A 12,120-nucleotide genomic window follows, 5' to 3' on the forward strand; every position below is an offset into this window, starting at 1 on the left:
TTAGCAAACCAACAGACTACCGAAATAGAAACAGAAACAGAATCCGCTTTCCCAGGCCGATTCAGCTCGGATGAAAACGAATCAAATTGCAAATCCAAAATCTAAAAATTATAAACGCGCCATTAGACGTTTCCCAGACATAACAATAAGGTTTGAAATGGTTTCTATTTCATCGACATCTCCGTGGGGCAGATTGGTGTGAACACTGCGTGCTGCATTGAAGAGAGTACACAAGATCGTTCGTCTCGATCGACCCTTTCCTTGATTCAGTTTGATTTTCTAATGTATTTTACAAGAGCACTGCATTTTTGCTTATACATTGTTTTTTTGTGATGGATAAAAAAGCAGTTTTGCTTAGCTAACGACATCATCTATCAGTTTCTCACAAATCGTTTGGCCATGCAGTGAATTGTCGATTTTCACGCAACTCTTCGATTCATGTTTATGTAGCAGAATGCAACGATGGGCCTATGAAGAACACAACAACTACCGAAAAGCCCTCTTCGTGGTTCAGCTGGAAAATGCACAAGGATAGATACTTCGTTCAAAAACTTCTTACACGACGAGGTTTACCACGTGTCATGTCACGTTTGTCACTACGTTGCTCCCGGATCGGATCCGGTAAGGCGTGCCTGTTCATTAAATGTTTGTGCGCGTTTTAAACCCGTCCATTCGCCGTCCGACTTTTTATCGAAAAATAGAACATGTCTACGTTAATTATAATTCCATAGATTAATCTCTAGCAGCACTATTTCAGAACCCATGCACATAAAGGCGAATGCACTAACGCTGAAAAATAACGATTAGTACAGGATACAATAATGCCGACCACACATTCTAATGATTTCTTATTTTCACCCAATCAACTAATCAGGTAATTCCACCTTCGATTTCGAACTGGACGAACTTGTTGCTCCACCACCGCCTCTGTCACTGTCTGCACCGGAACTCAACGTAGAGCCACCACCGGCTCCGGCCATGCGTGCTGGTGTCAGCTCTACGGAACTACTCTACGAGCGAGCGATGGCGCGATTTTACCAAGCCGTGGCTTACGAGGAATCAGAAAATCAGCGCAAAGAAGCCGAGCAAGAGCAAGCGGTCCGACGACGGCAAGCAGCTCAAGATCACGTTCAGGATGAAAAGTCTCAAGGCAATCTACAAGCCACCCCCATGAACCGTTTGTCCGATCGAAGAAGCAGCCTTCGCAAGAGGTTATCTGGTGATAAGGAATCGATCGTTAAGCAATCCAGCTTCGAACAGGATCAAGTGGTTCCACCTCAGCAACAGCAACCACAACCACAGCACTCACATTCCACACTTGTCCAAGAACCGATAGCGGAAGAACCCGCACAGGACACACTGGTACCATTGAAGCACTCGGATGATGAAGGATCCGTATCCTCATCAATGACTTCGATGATCGAAGAACTTAAACGACGTGAGCAGCAGCAGCAGCAGCAGCAACAAGCAGCGACATCTTCGAAAAGACGTGGCTTCATGGATGATGATGAGGTTGATGAAGAACCGTACCATCCCGGTGTGCAACGTATGCGCTCACCGTACCATAATCCCGATCCGAGCCAAGCAATTGAGGTTCTCACTAGACCTATGCCACTGCCAGATCCAAACTTTGTGCCTAAACCCATACTGAAGCGACCATCCACCGAGGTGCTCGTCAAGGAAGACGCAACCAAAAGGCAACCTAGCCTACAGCCTCAACAATTGCGACCACGCAGTGTTACCCCAGAACGCGACCACTCCCCACCAAAAGAAAAGCCAGTCCAACAGCAGCGACCGCAAAACGATCCGGAGCTCGAACAGCCAGATCCATCCAGTCAGGAGGAACCGCTGGCTCTGTCGGAAAAGCAGCCACCAGCGGGAGAGGAAATCAAAAGGGCCATAGTATCCGAGGCAGCTCGTCAACGTCGACTAGAATCACGCCAGAACTCCATCGAAGAATCACGAGCAGTGGCCGACTTTTACAGCGATATGGTGCAACAAATCGAAAGCTCCAAGAAACCACGCAAACTGCCTCTCTACATGAGTCCAGATGAGGTGCGAAAGCTGAATGAACGAGAATACTCACGTAGTTCATCGCGGGCTGGCTCCAAATCACCGCTTCCGCTCGAAGAGGCACCGTACTACCCTCGGGTACGATCTTCGCGATCACCCTCGCTAACGGCCGATAGCCATCCGATGGTGGTGCATCGATCAGGTAAGCCAGCACGTGAGAGTAAAATCCTTCGTCAACGATCGACCTCCGTCGAGAGTGATGTGACGGCGAGGCCGCCTTCCATCATTCGCGAAACAGGACCCATGACAAGCACAACCAGTGCGAAGGATGAAAATGGACGAATCAGTAGACCGATCGAGAAAAGGCGTATCACGGATAAACCAGGAACAACTGCCCGTAACCGCTCGAGGTCAAACTCGGCTGTTCGTGTAGGAACCATCACATCGCCAGCACCACCACCTCCTAAAACACCCTCGACGCCTGTTGCTACTCCAATTGTGACCAATAAACAAACGACACCCGAACCGACGGTCAACAAATCTGCTACTTCTTCTGCAGCTATGCCAAAGTTGTTGGAAGCAACCGATGAGAGGCCTGTGGAGCAGTCACTCAAGCCCACTATATCTTACTTGACTGATGTGGCTCTCTTTGCCATCGCCTGTTGGTTGTATCTCTTTAAAAACCCCAAACTAGCGATACCGGTAATTTTGCTCATTATGTATCGTCACATCCGCGAGGCACTAAAAGATAAGATACCGGCGTGGATGCGACGAGAATCGAATTGAAAAACATCGAGTGGGCCGGAAAAATCATAAAGACATTATCTGTTTGGTGTCGTCCCGAAGAGGATTATTTATTTTCGCACTTGTTTCTCGTTCTTAAGCTTGATGCAATGATTGATAAGAGTTTTTGATACTACAAATCATCTACGAATACTTACCCTCACTGACTCCTAACGACGGCTCTAGCTACGAAAATCACACACTATTCCACTCAAGCACTGAGTAGTTATGTGTGCTGTTATGTTGGCTCTGTAGCATTTCACGAAGTTTGTTATGCCTGAAGAAAAGGCGCAGGGAAGGATTTCCTCACGTTTGCCGCACAGTTGGGTGCTCAGGCGCAATCGCCGTTCCCATGATTTCACGAAAACATTAACTGCACAGCAACCACCACACGCTAGTGACGATATGTTGCTTACACCAAGTTATTGCACCCCCCCATGCAAATGATATTTCTTTCTAGGTTCAGTGTGCGATTTCATCGTTCTATGATCGGAGTACTCTGCAACAAACGGTTTGTAATGCAAGTAACTTCTCCATTTGCATCGACTCGTTGCCATACCGACGACCTTTACAACGTTACGTTTTATTTAAGACTGTATCTGTATATATCCGTTGTTAAGAAGGGAAAATTTTAAAATAAAAAAACCGTTTCTGAAAAAAAATCTTTCGTGCATCACAATTCAAAATGATTTTATATTCCATTATTAATATCCTGTTCATCGCAAACAAGCATTGTAAACTAGATATCCGGTTTAATTAGCAGCATAACTTAAAAATAACCAATCAGTCCTTTATAAAGAACCAACAACATCGACCGCTGGCCCATACCGCGAGACTTGTCCTATGGTAGGTGTATGTTTGAACTGGTGTCGCTCGTCATGCGATTTCCTAAAATTTATGATATACATAATACAGCATAACGTTCTAAAAGTATGTGTCAATGCATTACGTTTAAAATAATTTCAAATTTAGAAGATCTTTTCTTCAGCCAACAATAAATAAACAGTGAAATGAATGACAATGTAGACTAATTAGTTAACTTTTTATTGTCCATTCTGTTCGCCATGTTTTATAAACATGTTTCATTAGAATCCTGTTTTCCCCTATTGTTGCAAAATCATTAAATACAATATTTGTGCAAAAGCATAACATGGAAAACAAATCACTTTTTGATCGATTTTGTGTTTGATTTCGTTGCTATAGCAGGGATGACAACGATCTACACACTTTAATACATTTTACCGAAGCGATTTAATTTGTCCAATGCACTTGTGGCTATGAATTTGATGGATTTCACATTATCTTATCACTGTTCAACCGCTCTGACTGATAGAGAACGAATTACGCTTGAGGCGCACCTTTGCGCAGATGACTCAGCTGGAATTTCATGTCAATCCTAGTCCTAAGTTGCTGGGTACTCAATATGCGCAATCCTCATCTCAACACATTAAATGGATTGTGTATTATAGCCTTTATAAAACCGAGTAAAGTTGATAACCTAGCATTCTTAAAAGTTAGTAGAAAATGGGTTTGGAGAAAATCAAACGTTCCTAGCCTCTTAGCGGCTACTCTTATTTATCACAATTATGTTGCCCAATATTTTGGCATTTCTCTCCAGAGAAAAGCAACTTGGGTCACAACCTGCGCCTTGCGGTTCGATGCTCATCTATGCCGACCCTATGAGAAACCAGGGTAACACAACCGTTACGGCAAGTGCAGCCACGCACGTGGCACACACAACGATTATGTTCGAGACCGCGTTAGCCTGTTCTTGCTTTGTGCGGTTTAACTCGCTGTCCGTTATAAGCAGTTGATCTTCGTATGGATCTTTGGTAAACTCCAACACTTCCACGTCGTATCGAAACTTCACCTTGGACGACTCTCGGCGCCAAAACAGATGGCCAGAGTCCCGTCGGTCTAGACACCAAACAGGTTCTGAAGGAGGAATTGCTGTAAAAGAAAAAAAAACCACACACACAATTAAAATTCCACTATTTCGACCACCATGTGCAACACTGATAGTTAGTAGCTTACCTGATATAGTCATGCTGTCCATATACTAGTTTCGAACCAATTGCGATTCCGTGTGCTGCTCTAGCGAGATTGAACTCAATCGAACAGCGCCGAGCTTCTGCACCACACGATGGCCTGCTTTTGCGTGATATCACAACGTTATCGATTCTAGAAATCTATGACGTTAGACGTGGCTGAACTTTGGTCGCGTCGCCTCGATATTTTGCCCTTCTCCTTCCAATGGAACCTCATAAAATTCGTTAGCCTTTGATATCAGACGAAGATAACGACAGGATTAGCACAAAATATTTCAAAGCTTAAATGGCAATGTTTTGCGCTCGTTTGATCCACTATGACTGCCCAGGAATGCAGAATGCCCGGCAATGGATGAAACGATATCTGAAAAAAAACAGATAACAAGATAGAAATAAAATACAAAACAATAGTCAATGGCTTTTGTGGTAAAAAAAATAAACTCTACTACTCTCTTATGATGCAAACATTTTCTCCCGCAAACTGGATCTCTTTTGATAACAATATAGAATCATTCTGCCACATCCGGTAGTGAAAAACAAACTCTTTCCATAAAGATAAGGATGACATTGGGTATGTACCAACGAACAACAAAGTCTTTATTTAGAAGGAAACGTAACGGAGCGCTCTGCTCCTCTGTTCACGATAGCGATTACTGTCAAAAGGCGTTCATGTTATGTGAAGCGCACTACGCAGTATGTCACAAAAATGCCATTCACTACAGACTGTTTTTCCCCCAAATGGTTGCTTATCAATATCGGTACTATATTTAGAAGCAAAGAAAAACAGGAAACACTGTGGTGGTTTCGCGCAATTGGCGCCAATGGCACCATCCGAATATAAGGAAAGCATTTCTTTAGTTAACAAGAAAGTATGCTGGAATTAAACACATAATCACGAACATGTGCCCCGTTTTCCACTAGTATACTCACATCTACCACTCCGAAAACAAGCAGAAATCAAATATGCTTTACCTGACACCCAATCGATAACAACTTTGACTTAAAACTAACATACACCAAGCGATACGATTTTCATGCAGACCCTTTCAATGTGCAACGCAGCATTTATTGCATTTCATTGTCACGTCAGCATACCTGCAAGCCACTGATAATGATAGACGGATTTTCAACCGAACCCTATCAATGTCGACCTAAAATCGCTACGATTTGTGTTCCTTTGTGTTGGGTACCGTTTGGTCTGGCATGAAAGTTTATGATTTTTTTTTCCTTTTTTGAAATACAAATACATTTCCATAGTATTCCACGCGGGCAACGCTGTTTGTTTTGGGCAGGTCATGGTCGCTAAGACTGCTTTCGATTCGAAATTGACAGAGCCGATTGGCTCTCGTAAAACATGGTTCCGCTTCACTTAACAGGAAGCACACCACCTCCCTACCGTAGTGCATATAGAGGTGAAATGAAGTCATCGACCTTGCCGCATCGACACGCGGAACAAAACTGCTATGGTAATTGATTCCAATCTACCATACTCAAGGTGACACAGCAGGTGCCGCCTAATCAACAGAAATCACTGCTATCGCTTTACCATGCTGCTGGTACGGTTCGCTAGTCGGTTAGGTCATTCTATTGGCCTGATTTGACCCAGTTGATCAAGCAAAACGCGAACGCTTAGACCTTTTTCAAGTATGTTTCCACCGCTGAATCTGTTCACAAAGCGTGCTCTGTGCTGATATACCACCTTGAGATGGATGGTCAACTTCCTCCAAACGCCGCGCATTGCCCTGAAATAGCCTCACATGGAAAAAAAAACTACGCCGTAATCGAAATCAGCGCCGTATCGTGACGCAAATGCTACGGAGCCGAGCGTTGAACGTGATCTCTGGGCAAAAAGTGCGCCTATCAAGACATTTCGCGAGTCAACACAACTCACTCCACCACCCGACGACGATCACAGTGTTCACCGTCGACATATGAAATACAAGTACCGCAACCACAAAAGGGCAAGCAACGATGATGATACCGGTGTTGATCCACGTGATCGGGCCACTTGAATGATCATATCTCATGTTAATCTTTGATTCCCTTTCGTACACGGATCAACGCGATCAAATGACAGACTAACTCAATAGCGTATGGGTGGTCGCCATCATCATCATCATCGTTCGGCGTAACGCACCGAAACCCCATAGACGGACCAGGGGACAGACCATTAACAGTGTTTAGCGACCGTACCGACGGCATTTGCTGATAAATAATGCACACATTCTTACTGGGTGTACATTACATAAAAAGAAACTCGTGCTCCACTAGCTGCAATTGCCACAGCGTGTCGCGCCACAACACACTCTCAAGCACAGTTGGTTTACGGTCTTATCAGAGCGTGGGAAGGTCACGTCATTAAACAGCAAACCACACGCTCTGCTGTGAATGGTGTTCAACAGGAACCCCCACATCGCTGATTTGACGGACCTTGCGGATTAGTAGATTACACACTCCTACACGTATATTATAGAACAAAGAGTTCCCTGCTTGGCGAATACGACACAAAGCCACTGCGCCCACTTCAATCACTGATGAGCGTGATTGATGTAAACGGAATATCCGTGCGTTGCGGAATTCGACTTACTTCACTTGCTGATTGACGAATCCAAGATGTTGATATTATATCACAAAGCTCGCGCAATGCTCCAGATTTATCAAGCAACACGCATCTCCCTTTCGCGCGGTGCTCCACACGGTTGGGTTATGGCGTCCGCTTACGCCACAATATCGACGAATCCACTATCACGCCACTAACACCATCGACTGCCAGTCACCGTCTGTTTTTGGAGTTTTGGAATTCCGTGGCTCGTTGTCGAGAACGACTTTGGTTTAAAATTTGCCGTTCGTCAGCTTCGGTCCAGCAACAAACTTGTCGCATATTCGCACTACACTCTATACTATCCAAGGGCAGCAGAAAGGGTAGGTTCTCTTGTACTGTGCACTTTCTTTTGGCAGGTTTAGGACCGGGAAAACCGGTTCTTACAACAGCTAGCAACCAGCAGTTGTCGTGTGTACACCTTCCAACGATTTATTTCGCGTTTTCTATGGTTTATGGGTTACTGCAACGGCCAACACGACGTCACCTGCATCATTTGCATCGCCAGACACGCACCACAGGTACACATAGGCTGTTCTGTTTATCACCGCAATCATTTGTGGCATGAATCACAGAGAAATGGAATTTTTGCCACACTTGTTGCCTAAGGCAAGTTCCCCAATTACCATAATTTCGCACTAAGCATGAATCGCTCGAAGGTCTGGATTAACCTGACACGTGTTCTTTACCTTGGTACAAACTATATGTAAAAAAATGGAGGAACTGAACTATTTACCAAACACTTTAAACGCACAACGCAGCAGCCGCGCCGATGCAGCACTTTCGCGCTCTCGTCCGTTTGGCCGCCACAAGATGAGTGGCTCGCGAACGGATTCGCCCCGCCAAGGCAGTTACAGCGCCATTCGCGCGTTCGTTTGTGTCACCGAACCGCTAGTGAGGTGCGCTGCTGTTTGTTCACTACCAACACACTTACTCATCAGCTCACGCACGCGTACACCAACATAAGCATATTTTGTGCTACTCACAATCAATTGACTGGCGCGGCAACACAACATCGCGCTGTTTTGGATGTTGGATGATTGCTCGACCCATGATCATCTCAATGGCGGTGGGATCGATGAATGATCTTCCCATGCACGCGACATTGCTCAAGTACATGATCTGCAATCTATCAATTCGATGACTTAAATAGTTAAAGAATATTGTGCGGCATTCTTACCAACGGTAGTTTGTTCAATCCTATGCTATGCAAATGTCTTTCCACGTGATTGCGTAGGGATGGGTTATGACAGACGTTATAATAAAGAGTGCAAATATCGAGTTAAACGAATAACGACGTATTTCCAGCTCCAGTACACACGCCACGCACTCGAAGGACAAAGGGCCTGATACTTATTCATAACATACAACAGGAACGCACGTGAGTTTTTAGCATAATTGTGGATCACCTCATGATCACGCAAATTGCGAGACTGTCGAGGTGTGAGCGCCGTAATCGCTGAGAAAGAAAATGCCACCATCACGATGCTCTCCAAGACCCTAAAAATAGTTAAACGAAGGTTGCTGGCAAATGCTCGTTTGCAACACGTGATTTGCCTGACAGAAACACTCTTTTGCCGGAGCACAGTTACTCGCAAATTTACATGCCGTTGTCGTGAGAGTGTTTCGTCTATGAGTTCGTGAATGAGGTTGTGAATGCGTTTTTTATGCGCAACAACGCTAGCTTGATTTTTTTTTTCAAGGTGACCATACTGATAGAATGTCAGTCATGATAATCAGCTGTTCATGTTCATAAGAAAAAAAAGAGAAAATCAGTTCAGCATCCCGTCATATGAACTCTTGATACTGCGTTGCTACAGGGTGTATGTAGGTGATGTAATCAGCCAGTTGAGTAGCACTGACGTCATATTAATCAAGAATATTCGTTCGAAGTTTGGAGTAATGACCTATGCTTATGAAAATTAAACACAAAATGACTAAAGTATGATATGTAGATGATAAGATGAAGGGGGCATTTTTTTTTGTATTTGATGCATTTATTCCAAACTTAATTGATAATACAATGTAGAACTAAACGTTCCTTTGGTCGGTTATTTCTTTTTATTGCTATGTTCATCTAGGGAAGAGTCCCTGCGTTAAGGGTGCAATAGGTACAGAACATTACGAGTTATCTGATGGAACTGGACCACTTCTTCGCTTGCGATTTTTTTTCAGACTCGTCGTCGTTGTAGTCGATACGACGTTTGTTATTTGCGATTGGACTGGCACCATGGCTGGAGACTGGAGGCGTCGTCCGGCAGTTTCGAAAATGTTATATTGGCCCTGATTAAGGTTGTACGTATGCTTAAAGCTTTTCGCCTGTGCTCGTTGCGACATGGTTACTTCGCTGTCATCAAGGTATCGTAATTGTGGAAGAATGCTGATCACGAACAATCGATAGTCATTGTGCTCAAGTGTGGAATTACCATTGAAGGACGACGTTGCACTCGGATTACCCATCAGCGATAGGTACTTTAGGGAAGGACAGCACTCCCGGATACGATAAATCCAGTTCTGCAGGTTTCCAATATCACAGTTGTTAAGCCACAGTAGCTCGAGGTTCGGGAGTGACGGTAGTGTTCGCTCGTCCGGCCGAGAGTTTTTATCCAGAATAAGCGTATTCAGCTGGCGGAAGTGAACTAAAAATGATAAATCCCTAGTGGCAAACAAACACGTGGATTAAGCCGATGTTAAATTAAGCCGAAATCGAAGCTGAACTTTACTTAATTTCATTATAACTCAAATCGAGTATCGTCGTTGTGCGGGAAAACTTTTCTGCTATTTTGCGCGGTATTTGAGACAGACGTTCGTATGCCAAAGAGAGACGCTCACCGTTATGGTCCATGTCATCAGATCGACTGGAATCACTGTCAGCATAATGCATTAATCATAACATTCACAGCACATAGCCGATCGGTAAACTTACCTCCCTATACTCTTCACAGACATAGCATCCGATGACCAATCATAGTCTAGGCACACATCGTCATCGTCGTCCATCGTAGAGTAGTTGTCGACGAAAAATCTAGAAGCAGGAACAAGACGAATGTTAGTTAGCACAGAACAAAGGCAGTTTACACGGTCAAAGAATAGGATCGATTGTCTTTTGATAAGGAAACGTCCTAACAAACCCAAAATGCATGCATCAAGACACGATCACTCAACAACCCTGACAGCCAACCATTTTAAGGTGATGGAAAGAGATCACTTCATTTGGCTCGATTTCATGCAAAAATGTTACAAAGAATGCTTAAATTAAATCCTTTACATCATGTTCGGTGTTGTTCACTCTCAAATTGAACGCCGTGGCTAACAATCTTAACGGAAACTGAACGTAATCACCATTCACATTTACACTGGAGGACAGCAGAGTTCTAACTGGGAAACGGTTATTCTTCCAGACAAGATGTAGCGCGTGAAGATGTCACAGAATGGAGAGAATACGCTCAGCAAGATAACGTATCAACGGACAACAATGTTTGTAATCTTTAGCTACGATTAAACAGATGAGCGCCATCACGCACTGGAGGTAGCGTCAGATGCATATGAACGCACTCATCTATTCGATTCTTCCGCTACTGCCATGAACATGATCATCAAATCACGAATCAAAATTCACAAAATTATGACAATTCCACTAGCTCCAATGAACTCGCTTTAATAGCATCGAAGCAGCATGATACTTCTAAAAAGTACCTGCTGTTACTTTCGCTAAAATAATAGGTCACAAATCTTATTTACGAGTTGATGCTACTTTTGTTCTTGTTACTGTACGACGTCATTCACGTAATGATTAGGTGATACAATTAGATTCAAGAACGAAATATTGGAGCGATAACTTTCATCAGAAAAATAAGTTGCTGCGGACTTTAAAAATCTTTACACAATGCTCCCAACGCTTAACTTTAAATGGTATGTAGCCTAACATTAGCTGAACATTAGCGTAATTAACACGTTAATTAACACTCCTTCTAATTCGTTGACATACGCCATTGTTTTTTTAATGAAGAGTAATGATGCATTCCGAAAATACAAAATGACTTCCTTTATATACCAAAAAAAAACAATTTTACAGTTTACTTACTGCTCATTATATCCGATGGTTTGCATTTTTGGATTCCAGCTATTTTTATATTTTTCGGTTAAATTGTGCGAAATCCACAATTTCTTTTTCTATCACAACTATGCTTAATATAATCTTGGCCTCCTTGTAAATCAATCGCAATTTTACGGTTAGGATTGACTTAACATTATTTCCACTTTAACACGTCCTTTCCACTAAACCATATCTTTTGTATTCAACGAGAAGGGCAATTTGAGATTCGCAATGTGCAGCGGTTGTTTTTATTGTCGGGATTCTTATCGTGTGCTAACGCAGTACGTTACACGGCTCAAGTGACTGTGTACGTTCAGTACCGAATCGTCTAGTTGCTCAAGTTAGTGCAACCACCACTTTTCAGTCGTATGTGATAGTGATAGGACTTCGGGTGCCGTTTCAAAAGCGCGATGGTATTTTTTACTTGCAAGAAAAGAGAATAACATCGTACGATGTTATACGCATCTTGACCTACTCGAAAACAATTAATTGCCGTTACTAACACTCTCAGTAAATATTACACAGTTTTATTAGTTCAAAATGCATGGTACATTGTCTATCAATAAAACCACTCGTAGATT

The 12,120-nt window shown here is 43.3% G+C and overlaps 3 protein-coding genes and 1 pseudogene across 9 annotated transcripts in view; 1 reads left to right on the plus strand and 3 right to left on the minus strand.

Moving 5' to 3' along the window:
* The window catches only part of LOC126574605 (titin homolog), a 6,954-nt gene extending 3,289 nt beyond the window's left edge, over nucleotides 1-3,665 (plus strand). The window contains exons 4-6 of one of the 4 annotated variants that reach the window (XM_050234887.1): nucleotides 451-621; nucleotides 875-2,215; nucleotides 3,257-3,665. In XM_050234887.1, coding sequence (XP_050090844.1) covers nucleotides 451-621; nucleotides 875-2,215; nucleotides 3,257-3,285 — 1,541 coding nt within the window. In that variant the 3' untranslated portion in view covers nucleotides 3,286-3,665. Of the gene's footprint in view, nucleotides 1-450; nucleotides 622-874 lie in introns of all 4 variants that reach the window. The other 3 variants (XM_050234884.1, XM_050234885.1, XM_050234886.1) reach the window with 3 other exon arrangements.
* A 154-nt stretch (nucleotides 3,666-3,819) lies between these two features.
* Nucleotides 3,820-4,973, minus strand: LOC126574607 (uncharacterized). The gene is made up of 2 exons (XM_050234888.1): nucleotides 4,831-4,973; nucleotides 3,820-4,746 (listed from the first exon to the last, which is right to left on the minus strand). The coding sequence occupies exons 1-2, from the start codon at nucleotides 4,850-4,852 to the stop codon at nucleotides 4,463-4,465; spliced, it is 306 nt and encodes a 101-aa protein (XP_050090845.1). The 5' UTR covers nucleotides 4,853-4,973; the 3' UTR covers nucleotides 3,820-4,462.
* Nucleotides 4,974-4,977: 4 nt separating this feature from the next.
* On the minus strand, nucleotides 4,978-6,964 carry LOC126576909 (uncharacterized; annotated as a pseudogene).
* A 2,462-nt stretch (nucleotides 6,965-9,426) lies between these two features.
* On the minus strand, nucleotides 9,427-11,851 carry LOC126575086 (leucine-rich melanocyte differentiation-associated protein-like). Of its 4 annotated transcripts, none has more exons than XM_050235614.1 (4): nucleotides 11,528-11,851; nucleotides 10,370-10,468; nucleotides 10,167-10,301; nucleotides 9,427-10,099 (listed from the first exon to the last, which is right to left on the minus strand). In XM_050235614.1, exons 1-4 carry the CDS (start codon nucleotides 11,551-11,553, stop codon nucleotides 9,565-9,567), a joined length of 795 nt encoding a protein of 264 aa, XP_050091571.1. In that variant the 5' UTR covers nucleotides 11,554-11,851; the 3' UTR covers nucleotides 9,427-9,564. The 4 variants fall into 4 exon arrangements, with proteins under 4 accessions (XP_050091571.1, XP_050091570.1, XP_050091574.1 ...); XM_050235613.1 differs by having other exon boundaries at nucleotides 10,167-10,310; nucleotides 11,528-11,849; XM_050235617.1 differs by lacking the exon at nucleotides 11,528-11,851 and adding an exon at nucleotides 10,712-10,834 and having other exon boundaries at nucleotides 10,167-10,310.
* Nucleotides 11,852-12,120: the final 269 nt, after the last annotated feature.

This window comes from Anopheles aquasalis, chromosome 3, assembly GCF_943734665.1.
Source record: "Anopheles aquasalis chromosome 3, idAnoAquaMG_Q_19, whole genome shotgun sequence".
Classification (NCBI taxonomy): Eukaryota; Metazoa; Arthropoda; class Insecta; order Diptera; family Culicidae; genus Anopheles; species Anopheles aquasalis.

What these genes read in the sequence shown, in the direction of transcription:
- LOC126574607 (XM_050234888.1), bottom strand. Translation starts at nt 4,852, where the DNA reads ATGGACAGCATGACTATATCAG. An exon ending in GGACAGCATGACTATATCAG is followed by an intron (nt 4,747 to 4,830) that starts GTAAGCTACTAA and finishes TTTCTTTTACAG; the next exon opens with CAATTCCTCCTTCAGAACCT.
- LOC126575086 (XM_050235613.1), bottom strand. Translation starts at nt 11,553, where the DNA reads ATGCAAACCATCGGATATAATGAGCA. An exon ending in ACCATCGGATATAATGAGCA is followed by an intron (nt 10,469 to 11,527) that starts GTAAGTAAACTG and finishes TCCTGCTTCTAG; the next exon opens with ATTTTTCGTCGACAACTACT. An exon ending in TCTGTGAAGAGTATAGGGAG is followed by an intron (nt 10,311 to 10,369) that starts GTAAGTTTACCG and finishes TTATGCTGACAG; the next exon opens with TGATTCCAGTCGATCTGATG.